Source organism: Salvelinus namaycush, chromosome 41 (genome assembly GCF_016432855.1).
Source record: "Salvelinus namaycush isolate Seneca chromosome 41, SaNama_1.0, whole genome shotgun sequence".
Lineage (NCBI taxonomy): Eukaryota > Metazoa > Chordata > Actinopteri > Salmoniformes > Salmonidae > Salvelinus > Salvelinus namaycush.
In genome coordinates, this window is record NC_052347.1 from 5,776,878 (window position 1) to 5,799,719 (window position 22,842).

General features: G+C 45.3%; 2 protein-coding genes across 3 annotated transcripts; both read right to left on the minus strand.

Annotated features, from left to right (window-relative positions):
- Nucleotides 1-896: 896 nt before the first annotated feature.
- Nucleotides 897-14,459, minus strand: LOC120034225 (serine/threonine-protein kinase tousled-like 2). 2 transcript variants are annotated; one of them, XM_038980705.1, is made up of 21 exons: nt 13,858-14,459; nt 12,646-12,728; nt 10,634-10,705; nt 10,452-10,521; nt 10,280-10,323; nt 10,088-10,189; nt 9,808-9,909; nt 9,566-9,658; nt 9,250-9,360; nt 8,986-9,122; nt 8,689-8,841; nt 8,529-8,595; nt 8,322-8,419; nt 8,157-8,238; nt 7,808-7,899; nt 7,608-7,697; nt 7,077-7,246; nt 2,768-2,906; nt 2,556-2,667; nt 2,317-2,424; nt 897-2,113 (listed from the first exon to the last, which is right to left on the minus strand). In XM_038980705.1, the coding sequence occupies exons 2-21, from the start codon at nt 12,724-12,726 to the stop codon at nt 1,940-1,942; spliced, it is 2,097 nt and encodes a 698-aa protein (XP_038836633.1). In that variant the 5' UTR covers nt 12,727-12,728; nt 13,858-14,459; the 3' UTR covers nt 897-1,939. The 2 variants fall into 2 exon arrangements, with proteins under 2 accessions (XP_038836633.1, XP_038836632.1); XM_038980704.1 differs by lacking the exon at nt 10,088-10,189 and having other exon boundaries at nt 1,940-2,113.
- A 170-nt stretch (nt 14,460-14,629) lies between these two features.
- On the minus strand, nt 14,630-22,503 carry mettl2a (methyltransferase like 2A). Its single transcript, XM_038980680.1, has 9 exons — nt 22,335-22,503; nt 21,729-21,817; nt 16,695-16,969; nt 16,429-16,478; nt 16,168-16,228; nt 15,946-16,085; nt 15,714-15,820; nt 15,453-15,518; nt 14,630-15,093 (listed from the first exon to the last, which is right to left on the minus strand). Exons 1-9 carry the CDS (start codon nt 22,487-22,489, stop codon nt 14,930-14,932), a joined length of 1,107 nt encoding a protein of 368 aa, XP_038836608.1. The 5' UTR covers nt 22,490-22,503; the 3' UTR covers nt 14,630-14,929.
- Nucleotides 22,504-22,842: the final 339 nt, after the last annotated feature.

The window sequence follows — 22,842 nt, forward strand, 5'->3', positions numbered from 1 at the left end:
GCATCATGAGGGAGAAAAATTATGTGGATATATTGAAGCAACATCAAGACAACAGTCAGGAAGTTAAAGCTTGGTCGCAAATGGGTCTTTCAAATGGACAATGACCCCAAGCATACTTCCAATGTTGTGGAAAAATGGTTAAGGACAACAAAGTCAAGGTATTGGAGTGGCCATCACAAAGCCCAGACCTCAATCCCATAGAAAATGTGGGCAGAACTGAAAAAGCTTGTGCAAGCAAGGAGGCCTACAAACCTGACTCAGTTACACCAGCTCTGTCAGGAGGAATGGGTCAAAATTCACCCAACTTATTGTGGGAAGCTTGTGGAACGCTACCTGTTTAACTAGGGTAAAACGTTTCAATTTAAAGGTCAATGCTACCAAATACTAATTGAGCATATGTAAACGTCTGACCCACTGGGAATGTGATGAAAGAAATTAAATAAATAATTATCTCTACTATTATTGACATTTCACATTCTTAAAATAGTGGTGATCCTAACTGACCTAAGACAGGGAATTATTACTAGGATTAAATGTCAGGAATTGTGAAAAACTGAGTGTGTATGTAAACTTCCGACTTCAACTGTAGTCAGCTCTGGGATTCGAACCAGCGACCTTTCGGTTACTGGCCCAACGCTCTTAACCGCTGGACTACCTACCTCCCTTTCAAAGATGTTCTTGATTATTTGAGTTCTTCCTCGATAGACCTTCTCCAGCTGTATCTGGGTCTTCCCGGTTTCCTTTTCCCCCTGGAAATTCCAGGTTACAGATAATAAATATTACACAAGTGTGCTTTTGTGTTGTTGATGCAGAGAAATGAGCTTGCCGAGCTTTCTGAGAGTAAACAACCCAACCAGAACCCCACCCCCCCCCCACAAAACACTCAGATCGCACAGTTTAACCAATAGTATTTAATGGGTTATGCAATTCTCTGCTAAGGCCCAATCTCCTCGCAACAGTACAGTACAATGAGTAAACCAGTCCCTTGCATTTTATTGGCAAAAAATTCAATAAAACAGACCTAAATAAATATGTGTTTTCATGAAGGGGCAATTACTAAAAAGAGAACAGGGAAAAAAACAAAAGAAAACAAATTTAAAAACAACCAATTGCTTTTTTTCCCTTAGAATTGAGAAAATGTAAAAGTAACAATTCTTAAAAAAGGGACCATTCATTCGTTTTCCACGTCATATATCATGTAACACAACTAGAACCAATATAAAAACTGCAGCGGAACAGTGCCACCATCTGGAAGTTTTAAGCTTTGGTCACAGGATTTAAAAACGGGGGGGGGGGGGGGGGGGGTATGTTTCCCTTCAAAAACTACCTGGACCCAGGAGAGTGGCTTAAATGAATGAATGCCATAGGTCTTGTTCAGGTCCAGTCTAAAGGCAGGCTAGACTGGTACTGTCAGTCAGGGGAGGGGGTTGGATGACAACCAAAGCATTTATCAAAGGAGAACCCAGAGCATCTGGGACGACTCCGAGGCATGGTGTGTAGGAGATGGAAAACAGTCCCTTCCATTTCTCAAAGCTAATGCAGCCCTGTTCCATTCTTTTCATCTTAACATTTTAGAATTTCCCCATTTCTCATCAGCTCAGTGCCATGCCCCCCTCCTCACTGTGGGGGGACCCTAGGGCTTTGACCCCCAGAACAACACCACCCCTCAGGGGAGGGAGAGACAGGGAAGCTGGGTGGGTGGACATGGGGGACGGAGGGCTCCAAGTTGCAGTTGGAACACTGATTACCCCACCCCTCCACCTCACCCATGATTCCTCACGCTCCCCCTGCCTGCACCCCAGAGGTTTCCCTGGGGTGCTGAGCCCATGGCGGGACATAAGCAGGATGGTAAGTGGTGAGGGGGCTGAATCAGGCAGCCACCCCCACCTCCACCTTCCACTCAGGTCAGTCAGTTCGTAGTGAGATAGATAGTGAGGGCTCAGTTTGAGGCGCTGCTGTTGGAGGAGCTGGAGGTGGAGGGTATAGCCGTGCCAGAGGCCCCGGACGTGGCCACAGACTTGCGGATGTGAGGCATGAGGAAGGGGTCACTGGCTAGCTGGTGCACATCGATACGGTCCTCCTTCCGGTAGACCAGACAGCGCCTTATAAAGGCCTGGAGAGAGATAAGGAGGGGACATTTAGAGACGTTGTGACAGGGGAAGAGTTTGTGCACAGAGCAGAAAGGGATGAATGCGTAAAGTAACAGACCAGTGAAAGAGGGCTGGAGTAACAACACCAGGTGAGGAAGAATTTAAGGAATGGACTAACAAATGACAGAAAGGTGAGGGAAGGAAAGACAGAAAAAACAAGCAGTACCTTAGCTTCTGGGGTGACTACTGGTTTGGGGGGAAACTGCACCTCTGTTGCCTTCAGTATGGTGTTCTCCTGGAGGATGTCCTGTTGAGACTGGTTATGGCCAAAGGGCTGGAGGCGAAGACAAAGAAAGAAAAAAAGCAAAAGTTAGCAACACAAAACATCCTCATCTCTTAAATGGAGTATAAAGAGTATGAATAGAATTCTGAGAGGAGTTAGTAGCGTGTGCGTGCTTGTATTACCTTGCGTCCGTACAGAGCCTGGTAGAAGATGACTCCCACTGACCACACGTCCACCTTGTTGGAGATTTTAGGAGGCTCTTTACCCACCACAAAGCATTCTGGGGGAAGGTACCTGCAAGGGAAGATCATTTGTTAGAGAAACACTCTTTCCACAATAACAATCACCCAAACAAGACAGTCGTTCTATTGTTGTAGTTTGTGCGGCGCCTCACCAGTAGGTCCCTGCACCCTGCGAGGTCAGCTCCATCCCGTCCACTGAGTTGTAGCTGTCGTCGTCCATGATCTTGGACAGGCCGAAGTCGGTGATCTTGATCTCACCACAGGCTGTGCCATTCACCAGGAGGATGTTGCCTGAGGAAAAGACAAGTCAGAGGTCAAGACAAAAAAAGGTCATAATGAACATTTCTCAGTAATATGTGGTTAAGGCTGGTTTATAAAATTGGTCTAACGACGTGTCTGTAGACAATTCGAATGCGACAAGTTTCGCTGGTCCAAACAACATTTCATATATACTCCGGTGGAACGTCTATAGACTGTCACTGAGACTTTTCGGTTTCCTTGTCACAGACCGATGGAAAAAGTGTGTTGTCATGGTTACCTGACTGCGACAGCAATGAGACAAGCAAAAAAAATATCCGGTAGAATGCCCTGCATTTAATACGTCACACTCGCAACCGTAAGCTATTTTCTGTAATTAGCTTGCCATTACCTTGAAAAATGATCTTGTTGTGAGTTTACTTTCCTGTAATAATTAATAAAAATGTACTAAAAAGGTAGCCTAGTGGTTAGAGCGTTGGGCCAGTAACCGAAAGGTTGCTGGATTGAATCCCTGAGCTGACAAGGTAAAAATCTGTCGTTCTGCCCCCGAGCAAGGCAGTTAACCCACAGTTCCCCAAATGCCGAAGACGTGGATGTCGATTATGGCAGCCTCATGCACCTCTCCGTTTCACAGGGGTTGGGTTAAATACGGGAAGACACATTTCAGTTGAATGCATTCAGTTGTACAACTCACTAGGTTTCCCCCTTTCCCTAAAAAGATGTCAGCTATGCTCTGGTCATTATTTGAACTGCCTACCTTCTAACACGCTAGAAACTAACCAAAACATTGTTGCGTGGTTAGTTTCTAGCTTTTAGTTGTCTGGCTTGCTAGATTAACATATATCCAATTAACGGATGGGTTAATCGGTGTTAAAATACACCAGTTATGCTATTTGGACCACCAGGCTGCTGTCATGCATATCATGACAACAACGACAAGTTTGATGTCGGACAACGACAGAACGTTCAGGATGTCACTGTGACAACAGCCTACAGACTGTCGATGTCGACAGACCAACTGTAAGCCAGCCTTAAGAGTCAAAAGATAACTGAGTGAAAAGGTATCTTGTCTCGTTTTAGTCTGCTGTCATCGTTTCAACTTGCTTTACACGTAGAGTACCAGTCAAAAGTTGGACACACCTACTAAAGGGCTTTTCTTTATTTGACTATTTTCTACATCGTAGAATAATAGTGAAGACATCACAACTATGAAACAACACATATGGAATCATGTATTAACCAAAAAACAAATCAAAAACACGTTTTATATTTGAGATTCTTCAAATTAGCCACCCTTTGCCTTGATGACAGCTGTGCAGACTCTTGGCATTCTCTCAACCAGCTTCACGAGGTAGTCACCTGGAATGCATTTCAATTAACAGTTGTGCCATATTAAAAGGTAATTTGTTGAATTTCTTTCCTTCTTAATGCATTTGAGCCAATCAGTTGTGTTGTGACAAGGTAGGGGTGGTATACAGCAGATAGCCCTATTTGGTAAAAGACCAAGTCCATTTTATGGGAAGAACAGCTCAAATAAGCAAAGAGAAACAACAGTCCATCATTACATGAAGGTCAGTCAATCCGGAACATTTCAAGAACTTTGAACGTTTCTTCAAGTGCAGTCGCAAAAACCATCAAGCGCTATGATGAAACTGGCTCTCATGAGGACCGCCACAGAAAAGGAAGAACCAGAGTTACCTCTGCTACAGACACATCTCAACATCAACTGTTGACAGGAGACTGCGTGAATCAGGCCTTCATGGTCAAATTGCTGCAAAGAAACCACTACTAAAAGACGCCAATAAGAAGAAGAGACTTTCTTGGGACAAGAAACACGAGCAATGGACATTAGACTAGTGGAAATCTGTGACTCAATGACCCAATACACCTCCAGGCTGTAAGGGCTATTTGACCAAGAAGGAGAGTGATGGAGTGCTGCATCAGATGACCTGACCTCCACAATCACCTGACCTCAACCCAATTGAGATGGTTTGGGATGAGTTGGACCGCAGAGTGAAGGAAAAGTAGCCAACAAGTGCTCAGCATGTGGGAACTCCTTCAAGACTGTTGGAAAAGCATTCCAGATTAAGCTGGTTGAGAGAATGCCAGGAGTGTGCAAAGCTGTCATCAAGGCAAAGGGTGGCTACTTTGAAGAATTTGCTTAACACTTTTTTGGTTAATACATGATTCCATACGTGTTATTTCAGTATTTAGACTACTGCAATGCTCTACTTTCCGGCTACCCGGATAAAGCACTAAATAAACTTCAGTTAGTGCTAAATACGGCTGCTAGAATCCTGACTAGAACCAAGAAATTTGATCATATTACTCCAGTGCTAGCTTCCCTACACTGGCTTCCTGTTAAGGCAAGGGCTGATTTCAAGGTTTTACTGTTAACCTATAAAGCGTTACATGGGCTTGCTCCTACCTATCTTTCCGAGTTGGTCCTGCCGTACATACCTACACGTACGCTACGGTCACAAGACGCAGGCCTCCTAATTGTCCATAGAATTTCTAAGCAAACAGCTGGAGGCAGGGCTTTCTCCTATAGATCTCCATTTTTATGGAACGGTCTGCCTACCCATGTGAGAGACGCAGACTCGGTCTCAACCTTTAAGTCTTTACTGAAGACTTATCTCTTCAGTAGGTGATATGATTGAGTGTAGTCTGGCCCAGGAGTGTGAAGGTGAACGGAAAGGCTCTGGAGCAACGAACCCACCCTTGCTGTCTCTGCCTGGCCGGTTCCCCTCTCTCCACTGGGATTCTCTGCCTCTAACCCTATTACAGGGGCTGAGTCACTGGCTTACTGGTGCTCTTTCATGCCGTCCCTAGGAGGGGTGCGTCACTTGAGTGGGTTGAGTTACTGACGTGATCTTCCTGTCTGGGTTGGCGCCCCCCCTTGGTTTGTGCTGTGGTGGAGATCTTTGTGGGCTATACTCGGCCTTGTCTCAGGATTGTAAGTTGGTGGTTGAAGATATCCCTCTAGTGGTGCGGGGGCTGTGCTTTGGCAAAGTGGGTGGGGTTATATCCTTCCTGTTTGGCCCTGTCCGGGGGTATCATCGGATGGGGCCACAGTGTCTCCTGACCCCTCCTGTCTCAGCCTCCAGTATTTATGCTGCAGTAGTTTATGTGTCGGGGGGCTAGGGTCAGTTGGTTATATCTGGAGTACTTCTCCTGTCTTATCCAGTGTCCTGTGTGAATTTAAGTATGCTCTCTCTAATTCTCTCCTTCTCTCTTTCTTTCGCTCTCTCGGAGAACCTGAGCCCTAGGACCATACGTCAGGACTACCGGGCATGATGACTCCTTGCTGTCCCCAGTCCACCTGGCCTTGCTGCTATTCCAGTTTCAACTGTTCTGCCTGCGGTTATGGAACCCCTACCTGTCCCAGACCTGCTGTTTTCAACTCTTAATGATCGGCTATGAAAAGCCAACTGACATTTATTCCTGATTATTATTTGACCATGCTTGTCATTTATGAACATTTTGAAAATCTTGGCTCTCTAATTCTCTCCTTCTCTCTTTCTTTCTCTCTCTCGGAGGACCTGAGCCCTAGGACCATACGTCAGGACTACCGGGCATGATGACTCCTTGCTGTCCCCAGTCCACCTGGCCTTGCTGCTATTCCAGTTTCAACTGTTCTGCCTGCGGTTATGGAACCCCTACCTGTCCCAGACCTGCTGTTTTCAACTCTTAATGATCGGCTATGAAAAGCCAACTGACATTTATTCCTGATTATTATTTGACCATGCTTGTCACTTATGAATATTTTGAACATCTTGGCCATGTTCTGTTATAATCTCCACCCGGCACAGCCAGAAGAGGACTGGCCACCCCTCATAGCCTGGTTCCTCTCTAGGTTTCTTCCTAGGTTTTGGCCTTTCTAGGGAGTTTTTCCTAGCCACCGTGCTTCTACACCTGCATTGCTTGCTGTTTGGGGTTTTAGGCTGGGTTTCTATACAGCACTTCGAGATATTAGCTGATGTACGAAGGGCTATATAAAATAAACTTGATTTGATTTTGATGTCGTCACTATTATTCTACAATTTAGAAAATAGTAAAAATAAAGAAAAACCCTGGAATGAGTAGGTGTGTCCAAACTTTTGACTGGTACTGTAAGTGATCGGATCAGTGTTGACCTGGTACTAATATTGCAGTGTAACTGCTGCCATGCTAGTGTCCGTGTGATCTGCTGTTTGTACCCACCGGGTTTGAGGTCGTAGTGGATGATGGGTGGGCGGATCTCGTTGAGGTACTTGAGGGCGTTGACCATCTGCATAATGATGGAGCGGCCCTCCTTCTCCGACATCAGCTTGTGCTGCTTCAGGTAGAAGTCCAGGTCGTTCCCCTCACAGTACTCTAGAACCGTACAGAACCTGGAACACAACGAGACAGAGGAACCTACGATGAGGTAGTGTTTTAATCTCGAACCGTACAGACCCTGGAGAGAGAGGATGTGGTACTGTTAAGCTCTAGAAACGCACAGAACCTAGAACAACGACAGTTCATTCGGCTGTGTGGTACTGTTTTAGTTTAGAAACCGTACAGAGCCTGTTCCACAACGAGAGACAAAGGAACCAACTGTTAGGTACTGTTTCAAAACAGTAGGATACAGAGTTGAAAGAAAAAAATAACACCGGAACTAGAAACCCCCCAAAATCTCAAGTTCTATTCCAAAGATGTGTTGGATATGTTCTGCTGCTGTTTGAGGAGGGGGGAGGGGGGGGAGGGACTTACGAGTCTGTGTCGAGTGAAAAGTAGTCGTAGAGTTTGACTATCCGTGGGTGGTCCAGCTCCTTATGTATTCTGTACTCTCGACATGCGTGTCTGAAAAAGAGACCACGTTAAACGCCAATGTTAAAACCAAAGTGCTTCTGTTACCCATATCACTCGGAGGAAAAAAAAGATTTGTCTATGATAAGAAAAAGGGAACTCACTTGTGGTAGTTCTCTTTCTTCTCGTCCCTCCAGTTCTTGTTCAACTGGTGGATTTTGACTGCGACGTATCTCTGCTCCGTTAGGTCAAAGGCCTTCAAAACGTGAGACATGACATCAATTACAAACAAATCATTCTATCACATCCATTATTCTTTATCATATCTGAGCGAAACCTGGCACCAATATGAAACCTTGGCACCGACTTAAAAAAATGGATTCAGGTGAACATCAAAAGTTCATCGTTATGAGAAATCCTTTAGACTATGTAGTCGCTGTACTTAGTTCAATGGGTATACAACTATGCATTTGACCATGATGACAAAAGGTCAGTTCCAATGAGTGCCCTCACCTTGTAAACTTCACTGAAGCCACCTCGGCCTAGTAAGTAGAGCAGTAGGTACCGGTCGTTTAGCGTTGGGTGGTCTTTGAACCTGTTGCGGAAATCAGACATATTTCGATTAAAAGGTCAAACAGAGAGAACACAAATAAGAGAACACCGGTAGAGAGCACGTACGTGGAGTTATCCTCGTTGTGGATCCTCTTGAGCTCGCGGATGTGCAGGTTCCGTACTCGCTCCAACCTCTCCAGCTCAGCCTGGATCTCTGCCTCTTCCTGCAACACACAGCAAGCTTATTAGCAACTTTTACAGGAACCAACAGATAAACAGTACACAAACTATATACACAAAATATATAAACATTGCAGGTAAACGGCACACCACCTTCTTGAGATGGCCCAGTCTTAGTTTGAAAATCTCCTCTTGCTCGTGATACTCGGCCTGTGATAACCTGGAAGAAGAAGAAACTCACCATCACAAACGGAAGCAAACCAGGGAAAATGTATGCATTTAAACAGAGAGGGGAAGAGGCGGGGTAACGTACGCGTCGCTCTCGGCTCCGTTGGCCTTGCTCTTGCGTTTGTTCTGCTCCAGGCTAAGGGGCGGGGTTTGGGCCATTGAGGGCGGTTTCCTCTTGGCCAGGGCCTTCCTCTGTCTCTCTATGTCCTCTCGCTGGGAGTTGATCCTCTCCTGTTGCCTAGAGACGAGACACACAGACAGGTGACGGGGAGGGTCAGTGCTGGTATGAGAGAGAGAAAGATTAAAAACAACAGAGGAGGGTAGAGAGGAGTATGAAGGAGGATGAGATGCAGAGTGAGAGAGGCTTTTGAGTGACCCTTACTTGATAAGGTTCTGAAAGGCATATCCGTCCGTCCACTGTTCTGTGAATGAGGCACCATGTCGGACGGTGGTGAAGTGACCCAGACGAAGACGGTCCTGCATGCTCTTGTCGCGACACGCCATCTTCTCCTGCTTCGACTGGGGGAGGGAGAGAAGACACACACACGTTATACTTGGGGAAAGCTAGTCCTTGGTCGAGAAAATAGACATGGGTGACGGTATTCTAGACTCCCAAGCCTGTTGTAGGGACAGAGGGAGAACTCACTTTCTCAATCAGCAGCTTCTTGCTCATGGTCACGCATTTGTTCAAGCGTTCTTTGTACCGCTCAAGCATCCTCTGCTGCTCATCCAACTGCCTTCGAAGGTCACAGTTCGCCTGAAACAGAACGGGTCAAAATCCCATTCATTAATAGTCCTTTTAAATGAAACAAAGCTGTTGTAAAATGTCAGTTAGTAGGTTCTGAAGAGATCTGTTTCCATGTCTGGAGCATCATGCTGTCTCATGACGAGGCCCACAACATGTTATTCCATTAGAAGACAGAATGGGAAAACAAGGGCACGTTGATGGCATGTGTTCCCACCCGCAGTAAGTCATCGATCCTCCCCTCCTTCTTCTCCAGGTCAGAGTTCTTGTTGTTCTCCATAGCAGTTAGCTTCTCTACAGTCAGGTCAGACTGCAGGAGGAGAACCAGAGGACGAGAAAGAGATGAAGTCAAACATTCACCAGAGACGTGTCATATTATACAGGAAGTTATTACAGATATCACCAGTGCTCTGTGTGTGTGTGTGTGTGTGTGTACAGATTGTGTAAGGTAACAGCTACCTGTGTGGCTTTGTGGTTCATGTAGAGGGAGACAGGCTTTAGGGAACAGGATGAGTGCTCTGTGTTGGCTGAACCCATAGAGGACGGGCTGCCCTGCTGCATCTGGGATACAAAGACATCCACATACCACTAACATCATGTCATGGACCACAGTAACATTCTGCTTTGCATTCAGGTCAGTTTGAAGGACACGATGGGTTCGTTAGGAATGGGGGGGGGGGGGAGGACACGGTGAAAAGGGAGGCGGAAAAAGAAAGGAGAAGTGAGGGAGCACGCTCACTGTGCCTGGGGGGTTGGAGAGGGAGTGATGTTGTGGGGAGGAGCAGACAACTGGAGGGAGACTCCTGGCAGGACTGGTACCAGGACCGCTACCACCCACAAACTGACAGATTTAATGGAAAAGTCACAAGAAGGGCGAAGAAATTCAAAGCTATGGATGAGTCTTGCCAAAAAGTGCACCTTGCACACTCACCTCAAAATAATCACTAATTTTCTGTCCTCTTGCTCCTCCTTTCCCTGGAGAAGAGAAAAAAAGGCTGAAAATCTGTGGGCCGTTGATATATTCTGACAACAAAATGGCCGCCGGCAAGGCACAACTGAGGTGAATGAGAGAGATCACGGAGGAAGGGAGACAGACATCTCACCTTGGCTGCCGTCGTACGGCTCTGCTTTCCTCTTCCTCGTTCTCTGGTCGTTGGGCTTTTTCTCTGGGGTCTGGAAAACGAGTAGGAGAAACACATTGCACTTTAAGACAGTGGAAGATGTATAAAATAATCATATAACAAGAGTGAAAAGATTTATGGCGCCACTGCTGTGGGACACTGACCTCCAGCTCTTTGTCACTGAGAGAGCCCACGCTGCACAGGCTCTGATTGGACGACTCATTGTGGCCTGAACCCTGTTCAAAACAAACAAACAAACCCACACAATTACACGTCAGACAAAGAGTGGAAGGATATGCCAAGGGCTAGGAGGGACTAAACTTAATTCACAGTTAAACCAGGGGTGTGGTAGGGAGGGATGGGGATTATGCTTTCTGCTTTCATTTGACTGACTGTTTCTCCCCATGGCTACTCTCTGGTGAACAGATAAGGTGAGTGATTGTTTGTGAGAGAAAGAGAGAGCAGAAGAGAGTCGGAGAGGAATAGGGTTGAGCTAATATCATCACCATTCGTCTCCACACTGTGTACCTACCCTATCAATTCTAAATGTCTGTTGCCTAGGTGATGCCTGTCACTCAAATGACTCACTTTTGAATTCACCAGACTCTGCCATATCAGAGAAATATACTTAGTCATTCTGGACACATAATGCTGCTCCCTCTAACTAAATTGAACCTGAAATTGCTGAACATCAGACATAACTAATGCAGGTGGGAGTAGGTCTCTCAATCTTTTTCTCCCTCACACTCTCGCCTTTCATTATTTCATCCTCATTCTCTCCAGCCTTGTTCAAATAATTTTCAAATCCTACTACTCAGATAGGGTATTGGAAGGCTTTCAGTGTTTCCCTTGTATTCACTTAGCAGTGGCGCCGCTAAATGAAATACATTTTAAGGATGGACAGAATGTAGAAAATATAAATTTACCTATATATTGTTATATAATCTTTGAGAACTAGAAAGCCCCAAAATAAAAACTACCTAGACAGTCAGGGAGAATCAAAATTTCCCAAAACGATTTATTTAATACTATTTTTGGAATGGCTGGATTACTGACGTGGCATGCAGGGTACATGCCAAGGGGCCTCGATTGGGGTCCCCATAGGTTATGTTCTAATGTTTAACCATAAGAACACAGAAATGCTTAGAATTGCAGGAAATTTGCTTTCACACTGCAAAATTCTCTCAGCTCCATGGAAAAAATGGATAGAATTGCAGGAAATTAGCTGAAAAACAGCACATTTCTCTCTGCCGCCAATTCTGGAGCGATTTAAGCCGCGCCCACAACGCTTATAAGGCAGCTCAGGATGACTGATAGGGAGCAGAGCTACAGGGCTGTTCAAGGTCGAGAGACACAGGTTGAGCTGCCCCCACCACATCCTGGGGCTTTCAGACCTATAACACCAGGGCATGCTATACGTCTCATCTCTCTCTAGGCTAATACTTCCTCTCTCTCTCTCCCAGTCTTTCCACACACTGCAACTCTGTCAGACAGAACCTGGTCAGACCGATTCGGCCGTGGCGTGACGCTTTAGCGGGAGCCGCCATTTTCTCTGCGACAGCACCATGCTCTTGGCTCAGTCCTGCCTACGGCTGGCATAGAGCCCAGTCCTGGCTCTCATTCACTCTCTGGGCTCCGGATCCCTTCCCACAAAGGCAGCTCTCTAAGATGGAGTCTACCTCAGCACCACCAGGCAGGACCTCTAATCAAAAGCCAGCGCGCTACTGCCATAACATCTGGTCAGGGTTTCTACACGTATGAGAGTGACAGGCATTCCTGCCCTTCCCTGCCCCACTTCCCCCTCCTGCCCGTTCCCTTCTTGGCAGCCCTCCGCACTTGCATATGCAGCCGCCACATCATGAGCCAGTAGGAGAGGATACCATATCACACCAGCCAACAGACACACAGCTCTACATTCTCAAGAGAGAGAGAGGCGGAGGGGGCTAGCCTGTCCCTGACCAAGCTCAACCAGAAATAGAGAATCAAACAAAGAAAGGGAGAAACAAAGAGAAGGGGTGAGAGAGAGACAAAGAAAGACAGATATGGCCCTGAAATAAAAGTTCACTATTGAGATCCTGTTGTCAGTCCTACATTAGTAGAAAAGGTGGAGCGGGAAAGGAGCAAGACCCTATATATGCCTCTCTCATCTCCAACGATATAGTGTAGTAACACAGACCTTAGCCACGCCGACCCCAGTGAAGCGAGCCTCCAGCAGCTCCTGGCGTCGCGGGTCCAGGCTGTGCAGTTCTTCCATCATGGCTGCAGGGACAATGAGCAAGAAACACACAATTTGATATCAGATCTGTTTACTGTCCATAGCACAGACGAACATCATACAGAGTAAGAATACAAGGGGCTGGAAATCGTCTAGCAACAGCTTGAGGATTTAGTGACACAACCAGTTCAGGGTTGCCTATAGATGAATGTGTTGATGCATGCAACTATAAATTCGTAGAAACTGACTCACGGATAACCTCAGACACACCTGTTTAAAAAAAAATCAGGTCACCACCACCACTGATTCCAACACAGAACTTGATCAACAACAAGAAATGAAGCAAAGACTAAACAGGCAAGAGCTGAGCATACTCTTGTGCTGACAAGGGACATTTCAGCAAATATGGTTTCAAAACTGTGATTACAGTATCGTGATAAGATTAGTGAATCTGATTGAGTCATTTTCCCACATAGCTTCGTTGCTTAGCTAGTTAGCTGACAGTTTTGGCAAGAAGGGTCAGGCCAGCGACCAACCAACTTGTTAATAGTATATCAAATCAACTAGCTAGATAACTAACTAGCTAGCTGATTAAATAATACAGGCAGCATCCACTTGCAGGTGACAAAATACTAACAATGAGAGTAACATGATCGACATTGTCATGACTCATGATCATGTGTTCATTACATTAGTTGACATGTGTCAATAATTCAGGTTCCCCCCTTGGCTAGTCTATGGGTATGGCTGCCTTGTTGGTGATGGCATTCCAAAAATGTTTTTGTTGCTAAATGCTTGTTAGCTAGCTAGTTAACTACAGTAGCCAGCTGACGTCCGACGTAAGCCACTTGGTGCAGCTAACTATTAACTAGCAAGTTGGTCACTTCGTTGGCAAATATGTCTGATAGGTAACTAAAAAAACAGCATTTTATATTTCCAAATTATAACTACTTGCAAAATTGTCAATTTAAGAAGGGGAATAGATCATTAACGTTACTGGGCTAAGGGTGATGGATAGCGACATGGCAAATATCTGACTAACATGTAAGGTTAGCTAGCTAGCGTTAGCTAGCCAGCGTTAGCAACATGAAAACTGCTGTTTTTCAGGAATATTATGTCCCAACCCAAAGTTATGTTACAAATAAAGCATTAATACAACTCGACCAAGGTTACCTGTTGTAATTATATTTTCCACGGGTCCAATCTTTTTATGTCCACGATTCTTGTCTCCCTACCTCGACACTGTCAAACGAGGCCTCATCCAAATCCCCGTTCTTCGGTGTTGATTTGTTACCAGTTAGGAGACGAGCGTCTGCTTGGCCCCCCAATAACGACGGATAGTTCCCTTCTCCGCCTAGAAGTCCTGGGGTATCCCGAACCAGCCTTTCCGCACTCCTACACCGGTATCCCCAGGTTCACATTCCTTTCATCAAGGGCCGTACCATGCCTCTTTCGGGTATTTTATCCCGAACAATGACCATCACTTGCCCTTTTCATCGCGAATATGCTCCAACAATGTGGGTATTTTGTGTTATAATGTTGTCCTCCGATCTGATATGTTCGGTCTAATTCTGTACTCAATCAGAACAAAGTTGGTGTTCGGCTTCACCTTCCTCGCCCTAGCAAACAATCTGTTACGGAAATTGTGTTGTTCCGATCATTTCAGTTTAATCTGGATTGGTTCGGTTTCTCATTTTTTTTGTAATATAAACAATAATCGGTAAATCTCCTTTATTCTCGTGAGATTGTTCAAATGTCTTTCCACCTTCACCCCAACCACGCCTGCCCCCAAAACCGACTGTAGACCAATTGAAATCGATTTACAAACTAGCTACATGCAATCTAAAACTGCCCATAACTTTTCAGGGAGACAGAAACGCAATCATCTTTTGAAATGTGAAGTGAAGGCAATTATCTGAAAGGAATCATGTGACAATGATGGGATTACACATAGTTTTTTAATCATCTTGAAAGTGTTGAATGTAAACATTAGAACATTGGGTTTCCAGACCTTTTTTCAGGTTTCATTAGCTCATCATCCTTTTCTATATGCCGTTTCTGAGCCAGAGCTGTGAAAACAAATGGCTGAGGGAACCCAATAGCAAAACATGTCTAATGCTTTGCACACACATCACCCCTCAATCCATCTCCAATTCTATCTCTCCCTCCCAGGGGTTGCAGTCCCACATCTACCTCAGACACTAGTTCAATGATAAGCCACAGTGTTCTCTCTGCTGTTCCTGGCTCACTCCTGTGTCTCTGGCGGTTGGGTATGAGGCTTGCGGTACTTGCATTGGATCCAGACACGGTACATGGTCAGCTGCTTGCCTCTGTTCACCTGCAGCCGCCGGTCCACCATGTTCTGGACCTTCTCCAGACCCGCTTCACTGAAGTAGTCATGTAGCTCATCTGGAGAGAGATGTCATGGAGATATTATACACATAAAAAACAGAAAGTGTCTAGTGTCTGAGGTAGATGTGGGACTGTAACCCCTGGGAGGGAGGGATGGATGGATAGAATTGGGATACCTCCATGAGACCATTGTGATGATGGACACCATGGAGATGGATTGAGGGGTGATGTGTGTGCAAAGCATTAGCCATGTTTTGCTATTGGGTTCCCTCAGCCATTTGTCTACACAGCTCTGTGTTCCCCCAGGTGCTTAGATAAAAAGGTAATATAATTTAAATATAAGTAAAAACAGACTTGCAAATTACCACTGTTAAAAAGCAGTACATACTAGCCTTTTGATTTGATGGATTTATTACCTTGAGTGAAGAAATAGACTCGTGTTCCATCACCCCGGACATAAAAGTTATCTGACAAACACCTTCCTGAAAAAGGAACATTCAATAATTCAATATTTTCCCCAAAACATGTACATATTGCTAATCACAATTTACAAGCATTTCGCTACACACAAGCATTACGCTACACCCGCAATAACATCTGCTAAATATGTGTATGTGACCAATATCATTTGATTGGATTCCACACAGTCCCACGCACGAGTGCCTATGGTAACTAACCTTTCTTGAAGCGTAGCTGTGCCATGTCATAGCGCCCATAGTCCCTGAGCAGCAGCACTCCTCCAGGCTTCAGCAGCCGAGCCAGTCTGCTGATGGAGGCCTGCATCCTGACAGAGGAAAAGAAAGACATGGGAATTTGATTGCACTTAATTTTTCCATATCGCACATACACACGCACCCACACTTGCTTGTTGCCACACTCAAACACGCACATCACACAGGGGCGTCTTACTTGTCAGGATGCAGGGCTGAGAGCACGAAGATGAGCACTATAACACCCAGGCTGGCGTCTGGGACAGGGTAAATAGCTCCCTCATCACCCAGGTCATGAACAAAGGCATAGCAGCGCCCGGGGTCATACTCTGAATTAGCCTGGTGGTGAAAGGGACAAGATTAATTAATCTATTTATCAGCCAACTAATGACATCATCTATCAAGCATTTCTCCTTCTCACCTTGACCAGCTCTACAGCGGTGCTGGAGAAATCACAGCAGTAGACAAAGAGTCCAGGGTCACTGTCACACACAAAGAAGACAGGGTCATGGAACATGGAGGTGCGAACCGGGTTGCATCTAATACATATTGAGATCTGAATAGCAGATATACAGCATGTGCTTACGAAGAGGGTAGTAGCTAGTATAAACAGTCAAACTGATCAGGCTGCATACTGCATAAATGGGACTGCTCAATACACGTGGTCCCAACCACCACTCACTTGTTGGTCTTCAGAATGGGAAAGACAGTGTTGCCAACACCACAGCCAACCTATTGAATCAAAAGGACATAGGTTAGCCTACTCTATGCCCGAGGGCCACATATACTTAGCTGGACCCATATCTGTTTGTGCTCTTGCCAACTCTATTGCTCATTCTCACGGCAAACATGTTTGACATTACAATGAGTGACAATGAGTTGGCATAACACAGACTGGCACTCAAGCTAACATATACTGCAGTCACACTATGATACAGTATTCCTCACCTCCAGTATGCGATACATGGCACTGGATCCAGGGAAGTCACCATCTACAGGGGCCAGAGGGGTGACTTCACTGCTTTGACCCTGACTCTGTTCGAGACCATGTGGTTCACTGTCCTCAGCTCTAAGGTCCCCAATACAGGAGTCCCGGTTGAGGCGACACTGTGGGGCCAGCTCGGGGAACTCTGTGAAGAGCCAGTGGCGGTCTTTGAAGAAGCGATTCTCATGGATGGTGTAGAATTCATTCCAGAACTCGTTCGCCCGGCACTCAAATTCCTCTGTTGAAATGAGTGGAAGAGATGCAAATTGACTACTACATATACTATATCTTGTTCTGGTACTTACACTACATGACAAAAAGTATGTGGACACCTACTCGTTGAACATCTCATTCCAAAATCATGGGCATTAATATGGAGTTGGTTCCCCGCTTTGCTGCTATAACAGCCTCCACTCTGGGGAGGCTTTCCACTAGATGTTGGAACATTGCTGCGTGGACTTGCTTCCATTCAGCCACAAGAGCATTAGTGAGGTCGGGCGATTAGGCCTGGCTCGCAGTCAGCATTCCAATTCATCCCACAGGTGTTCGATAGGGTTGAGGTCAGGGCTCTGTGCAGGCCAGTCAAGTTCTTCCACACCGATCTTGACAAACAATTTCTGTATGGACCTCACTTTGTGCATGGGGCATTGTCACGCTGAAACAGGAAAGGGCCTTCCCCAAACTGTTGCCACAAAGTTGGAAGCACAGAATCATCTAGAATGTAATTGTATGCTGTAGCATTTATGATTTTCCTTCACTAGAATTAAGGAGCCTGAACCATGAGAAACAGCTCCAGACACTTTATTCCTCTTCCACCAAACTTGACAGTTGGCACTATGCTTTCGGGCAGGTAGCATTCTCCTGGCATCCGCCAAACCCAGATTAGTCCGTCGGACTGCCAGATGGTGAAGCATGATTCTTCACTCCAGTGAATGCGTTTCCACTGCTCCAGAGTCCAATGCCGGGGAGCTTTACACCACTCCAGCCGACGCTTGGCATTGCACAGTGATCTGTGCGGTTGCTAGGCCATGGAAACCCATTTCATGAAGCTCCTGACAAACAGTTATTGTGCCGAAGTTGCTTCCAGAGGCAGTTTGGAACTCGGTAGTGAGTGTTGCAACCGAAGAGAGGTTATATATATATATATATATACAGTGGGGAGAACAAGTATTTGATACACTGCCGATTTTGCAGGTTTTCCTACTTACAAAGCATGTAGAGGTCTGTAATTTTTTATCATAGATACACTTCAACTGTGAGAGACGGAATCTAACACAAAATTCCAGAAAATCACATTGTATGATTTTTAAGTAATTCATTTGCATTTTATTGCATGACATAAGTATTTGATCACCTACCAACCAGTAAGAATTCCGGCTCTCACAGACCTGTTAGTTTTTCTTTAAGAAGCCCTCCTGTTCTCCACTCATTACCTGTATTAACTGCACCTGTTTGAACTCGTTACCTGTATAAAAGACACCTGTCCACACACTCAATCAAATAGACTCTAACCTCTCCTCAATGGCCAAGACCAGAGAGCTGTGTAAGGACATCAGGGATACAATTGTAGACCTGCACAAGGCTGGGATGGGATACAGGACAATAGGCAAGCAGCTTGGTGAGAAGGCAACAACTGTTGGCGCAATTATTAGAAAATGGAAGAAGTTCAAGATGACGGTCAATCACCCTCGGTCTGGGGCTCCATGCAAGATCTCACCTCGTGGGGCATCAATGATCATGAGGAAGGTGAGGGATCAGCCCAGAACTACACGGCAGGACCTGGTCAATGACCTGAAGAGAGCTGGGACCACAGTCTCAAAGAAAACCATTAGTAACACACTACGCCGTCATGGATTAAAATCCTGCAGCGCACGCAAGGTCCCCCTGCTCAAGCCAGCGCATGTCCAGGCCCGTCTGAAGTTTGCCAATGACCATCTGGATGATCCAGAGGAGGAATGGGAGAAGAAGGTCATGTGGTCTGATGAGACAAAAATAGAGCTTTTTGGTCTAAACTCCACTCGCCGTGTTTGGAGGAAGAAGAAGGATGAGTACAACCCCAAGAACACCATCCCAACCGTGAAGCATGGAGGTGGAAACATCATTCTTTGGGGATGCTTTTCTGCAAAGGGGACAGGACGACTGCACCATATTGAGGGGAGGATGGATGGGGCCATGTATCGCGAGATCTTGGCCAACAACCTCCTTCCCTCAGTAAGAGCATTGAAGATGGGTTGTGGCTGGGTCTTCCAGCATGACAACGACCTGAAACACACAGCCAGGGCAACTAAGGAGTGGCTCCGTAAGAAGCATCTCAAGGTCCTTGAGTGGCCTAGCCAGTCTCCAGACCTGAACCCAATAGAAAATCTTTGGAGGTAGCTGAAAGTCCGTATTGCCCAGCGACAGCCCCGAAACCTGAAGGATCTGTAGAAGGTCTGTATGGAGGAGTGGGCCAAAATCCCTGCTGCAGTGTGTGCAAACCTGGTCAAGAACTACAGGAAACGTATGATCTCTGTAATTGCAAACAAAGGTTTCTGTACCAAATATTAAGTTCTGCTTTTGATGTATCAAATACTTATGTCATGCAATAAAATGCAAATGAATTACTTTAAAATCATACAATGTGATTTTCTGGAATTTTGTGTTAGATTCCGTTTCTCACAGTTGAAGTGTACCTATGATAAAAATTACAGACCTCTACATGCTTTGTAAGTAGGAAAACCTGCAAAATCGGCAGTGTATCAACTACTTGTTCTCCCCACTGTATATATATATTTTTTTCTCCCCAATTATGTGATATCCAATCGCTAGTCAGTCTTGTCCCATCGTTGCAACTCCCGTACGGACTCGGGAGAGGCGAAGTTGAAAAGCCATGCGTTCTCCCCGAAACACGACCCCCGCCAAGCCGCACTGCTTCTTGACACACTGCTCGATTAACCCGGAAGCCAGCCGCAACAATGTGTCGGAGGAAACACCGTAAAGCTGGCGACCGAAGTCAGCATGCATGCGCCTGGCCCGCCACAAGAGCGCGATGGGACAAGGACATCCCGACCGGCCAAACCCTCCCCTAACCCGGACGACACTTCAGTACTCAGCGGTCCAGTTCTGTGAGCTTGTGTGGTCTACCACTTCACGGCTGAGCTGTTGTTGCTCCTAGACGTTTCCACTTCACAATAACAACACTTACAGTTGACCGGGGCAGCTCTAGCAGGGCAGACACTTGACGAACTGACTTGTTGGAAAGGTGCCATACTCTGACGGTGCCACATTGAATGTCACTGAGCTCTTCAGTATGGCCAGTCTACTACCAATGTTTGTCTATGGAGATTGCACGGCCGTGTGCTCGATTTTATACACCTGTCAGCAACGGATGTGGCTGAAATAGCCGAATCCACTCATTTGAAGGGGTGTCCACATACACTATATATACAAAAGTATGTATCTAGCAGGCCTATGTATGGTTGTTTGTTTTATCACTTATCAGCGTCTAGCGTCTTACTCTCAGTTGGTGAAACTGTTCCCACAATTGGTTATTGTCCATGGGAACACCCACCCCTCAACACCACCCACCTGCTCTCATGGATTAACGGGGTGCAATGAACCAACCTGAACTAAAATTTGGGCTTACACGAGACATTCTCCTTTAAACCTAGGAAGCAGCCATTCAGCAGCTTTTTAAGCTTAAAGGGATACTTCAGGATCTACTTTCCCAGAGTCAGATGTACTCTTGGATACCATTTTTATGTCTCTGAGTGCAGTTTGAAGGAAGTTGTTAACTAGCATTTGCGCAATGACTGGAATTCTTTCATAACTGCTAGCATGCTAGTAGATACCATAGACTTCCAGTCATGGTGCTTACGCTAGTTAGCATTGGCTCGCAAAACTCTTTCTAACTTCATTCACAATGCATGCAGAGACATAAAAATGGTATTCATTAGTTCATTTGACTCTGGGGAAGTAGATAAAGAGATGTCATTGCCAAAATCCCAAAGTATCCCTTCTAATGTCAATATACATTTGGTACTTACCAAAGAAAGGAGTTTCACTGAGCAGCTATCGTCATTACTGCCCTACCCAAAAATTGTCTGTGTGACAAACAACTGAAAAAATGCCTTATATGGAAATAATCTTGTTGTTGAGCAAGTGCTCATGTGCCAAATCCACCTCATTACTGCCACCAGAGATGTGTATATAATGACGAGATGCTCATGTCTCCGCCCTAACAATGGGAGTTGTTGTCCCAAAGCCGGGAAAGCAGTAGACAAGCTTAGGTCCAAAATAAGCCCATAGAAACGTATTGGGCTTATATTTGGACTGATTTTGGCGAGAGTGAAACCTCTCGCTTCGCCTCTTCCTCTCTGATGCCACGCACAGATTAGCTGATCCAGCAGCAGGAAAGGGAATTGATTGTATCACCTACAACAGTGTATGAACCTCATAATCTGTTGTTTCACCCATGCTACACGGAATGCAATAATAGATTAAGTAGACAATATAGGGTACGTTTTTAGTGATTGCATATTTCAAGGCTTTCTTTAGTGTATTTTAATTATGTTACTAATATTGCAGAAGGTGCAGAGGTGGATTTAGATTATTTCCAGAAAAGGCATTGGACATGTTCGAGAGCATTAAAACTGCAATGTATAATGGGTAAATTGTGACTGACTGACTGATCTTCAAATAATAATGGGTTGTTACTTATGATGCAAGGTGATTTGTGGATCAGTCAGTCGAGACATTATATACAGATCTCTGATGGCAGTAATGAGGTAGATTTTTTCCGTTGCATGTAACTTTTAATTTAGACCTTTTTTGGAAGTACATACTGTCTGGGACGGCAGCAATGATGATAGTTGCTCAGTGAAACTCCTTTCTTTGGTAAGTACCACATGTATTTTGACATTATTAAGCTTGAAAAGCTGGTGAATGGCAAGTTGAATGGATGCTTCTCGGCTTAAGAGGACGTCTCCTGTAAACCCAGATTCTGGTTCAGAACCAACCTTGCTTCTCTTGAGGGAGGGGCTGACTGTTTTCTTGGACCTTCTTCTTGGCAGCTGCCTCTTGCTCCTCTGTCCACTCCACATTGTCCCTGAAAGTGAATGGGACACCAACACCACTAGAAACCAAGAGGAAGACATGCTACCCATGCCTAGTTATGTTCTGTCCACATGTTTGCCCAATAATAGACTAATGAATCCTAAAGTTACTCCTTACAGTCCAAAGACCTTACATGTTCTGTTGAAAAGCAAATGTACAAAAATGTGATAGAAGACGCAGATAGTTAATCTGTTTTCCGTAAACAAGCGCTGTAACATGGAAATATGACCGTGTGGGAACCCTAACCCTATATAAAAAGCTGTGTATCAATTTAACCTTGTTTTGATTTCTCGCTGATATGAAATGTAAGGTCTTTATGCTTCCAAAGCCGTACCGCAAGCGATGCATGTTTATGTTCAGACCAAGCCTTGGGGCTCTTAACAAAACACACATGTACAGAAGACACCTTCATCCAATGACTCTTGTGTAATGTAATGGAACTGAGAGTCATGATCAAGGGCTATTCATGTGTGTACTACCACCAGTAGTATGCATGCTAAAATACGAACCATGCGTTATGTTGAAAAACTTGACGTGGGTCTGTCAGGAAACGGGTCCCGAACTGAGGTCTTTTCAGTTCTCCAGATGTGGATTCTGGTAATATTTGTTCCGTTTCAGTGATGTTTTGCTCCACTATCCCTCCCACAGTAACGGGCGCTGCCATGTTGAATTGACGCACCGGAAGGAATGTCCAGAGAAATTGAAGCAAAGACTACATTGTCAACGAGATATCCCACTATAGTCAGTAAATCAGCATTGCCTGTGAGTACTCTGTTACACCATTTGAGCGCGCCATAGCCCTACATTTGGCATTGTGATCGAGAACGTGGCTGCTGGTGAGATCTCCGCGTGGGGATGAATGGAGGTAGGATGAAAGATGATGGCGGGCAAGGAAAAAAGTGCAGCAGATGAATATATATGGAGTGTGGGATTGCACAAACCTTCTGGAAGATCTGGTGAAGGAGAAGATGGTGGATAAGGGAAAAAGGGGATTATGTTTTGAGGGAATAATTAATT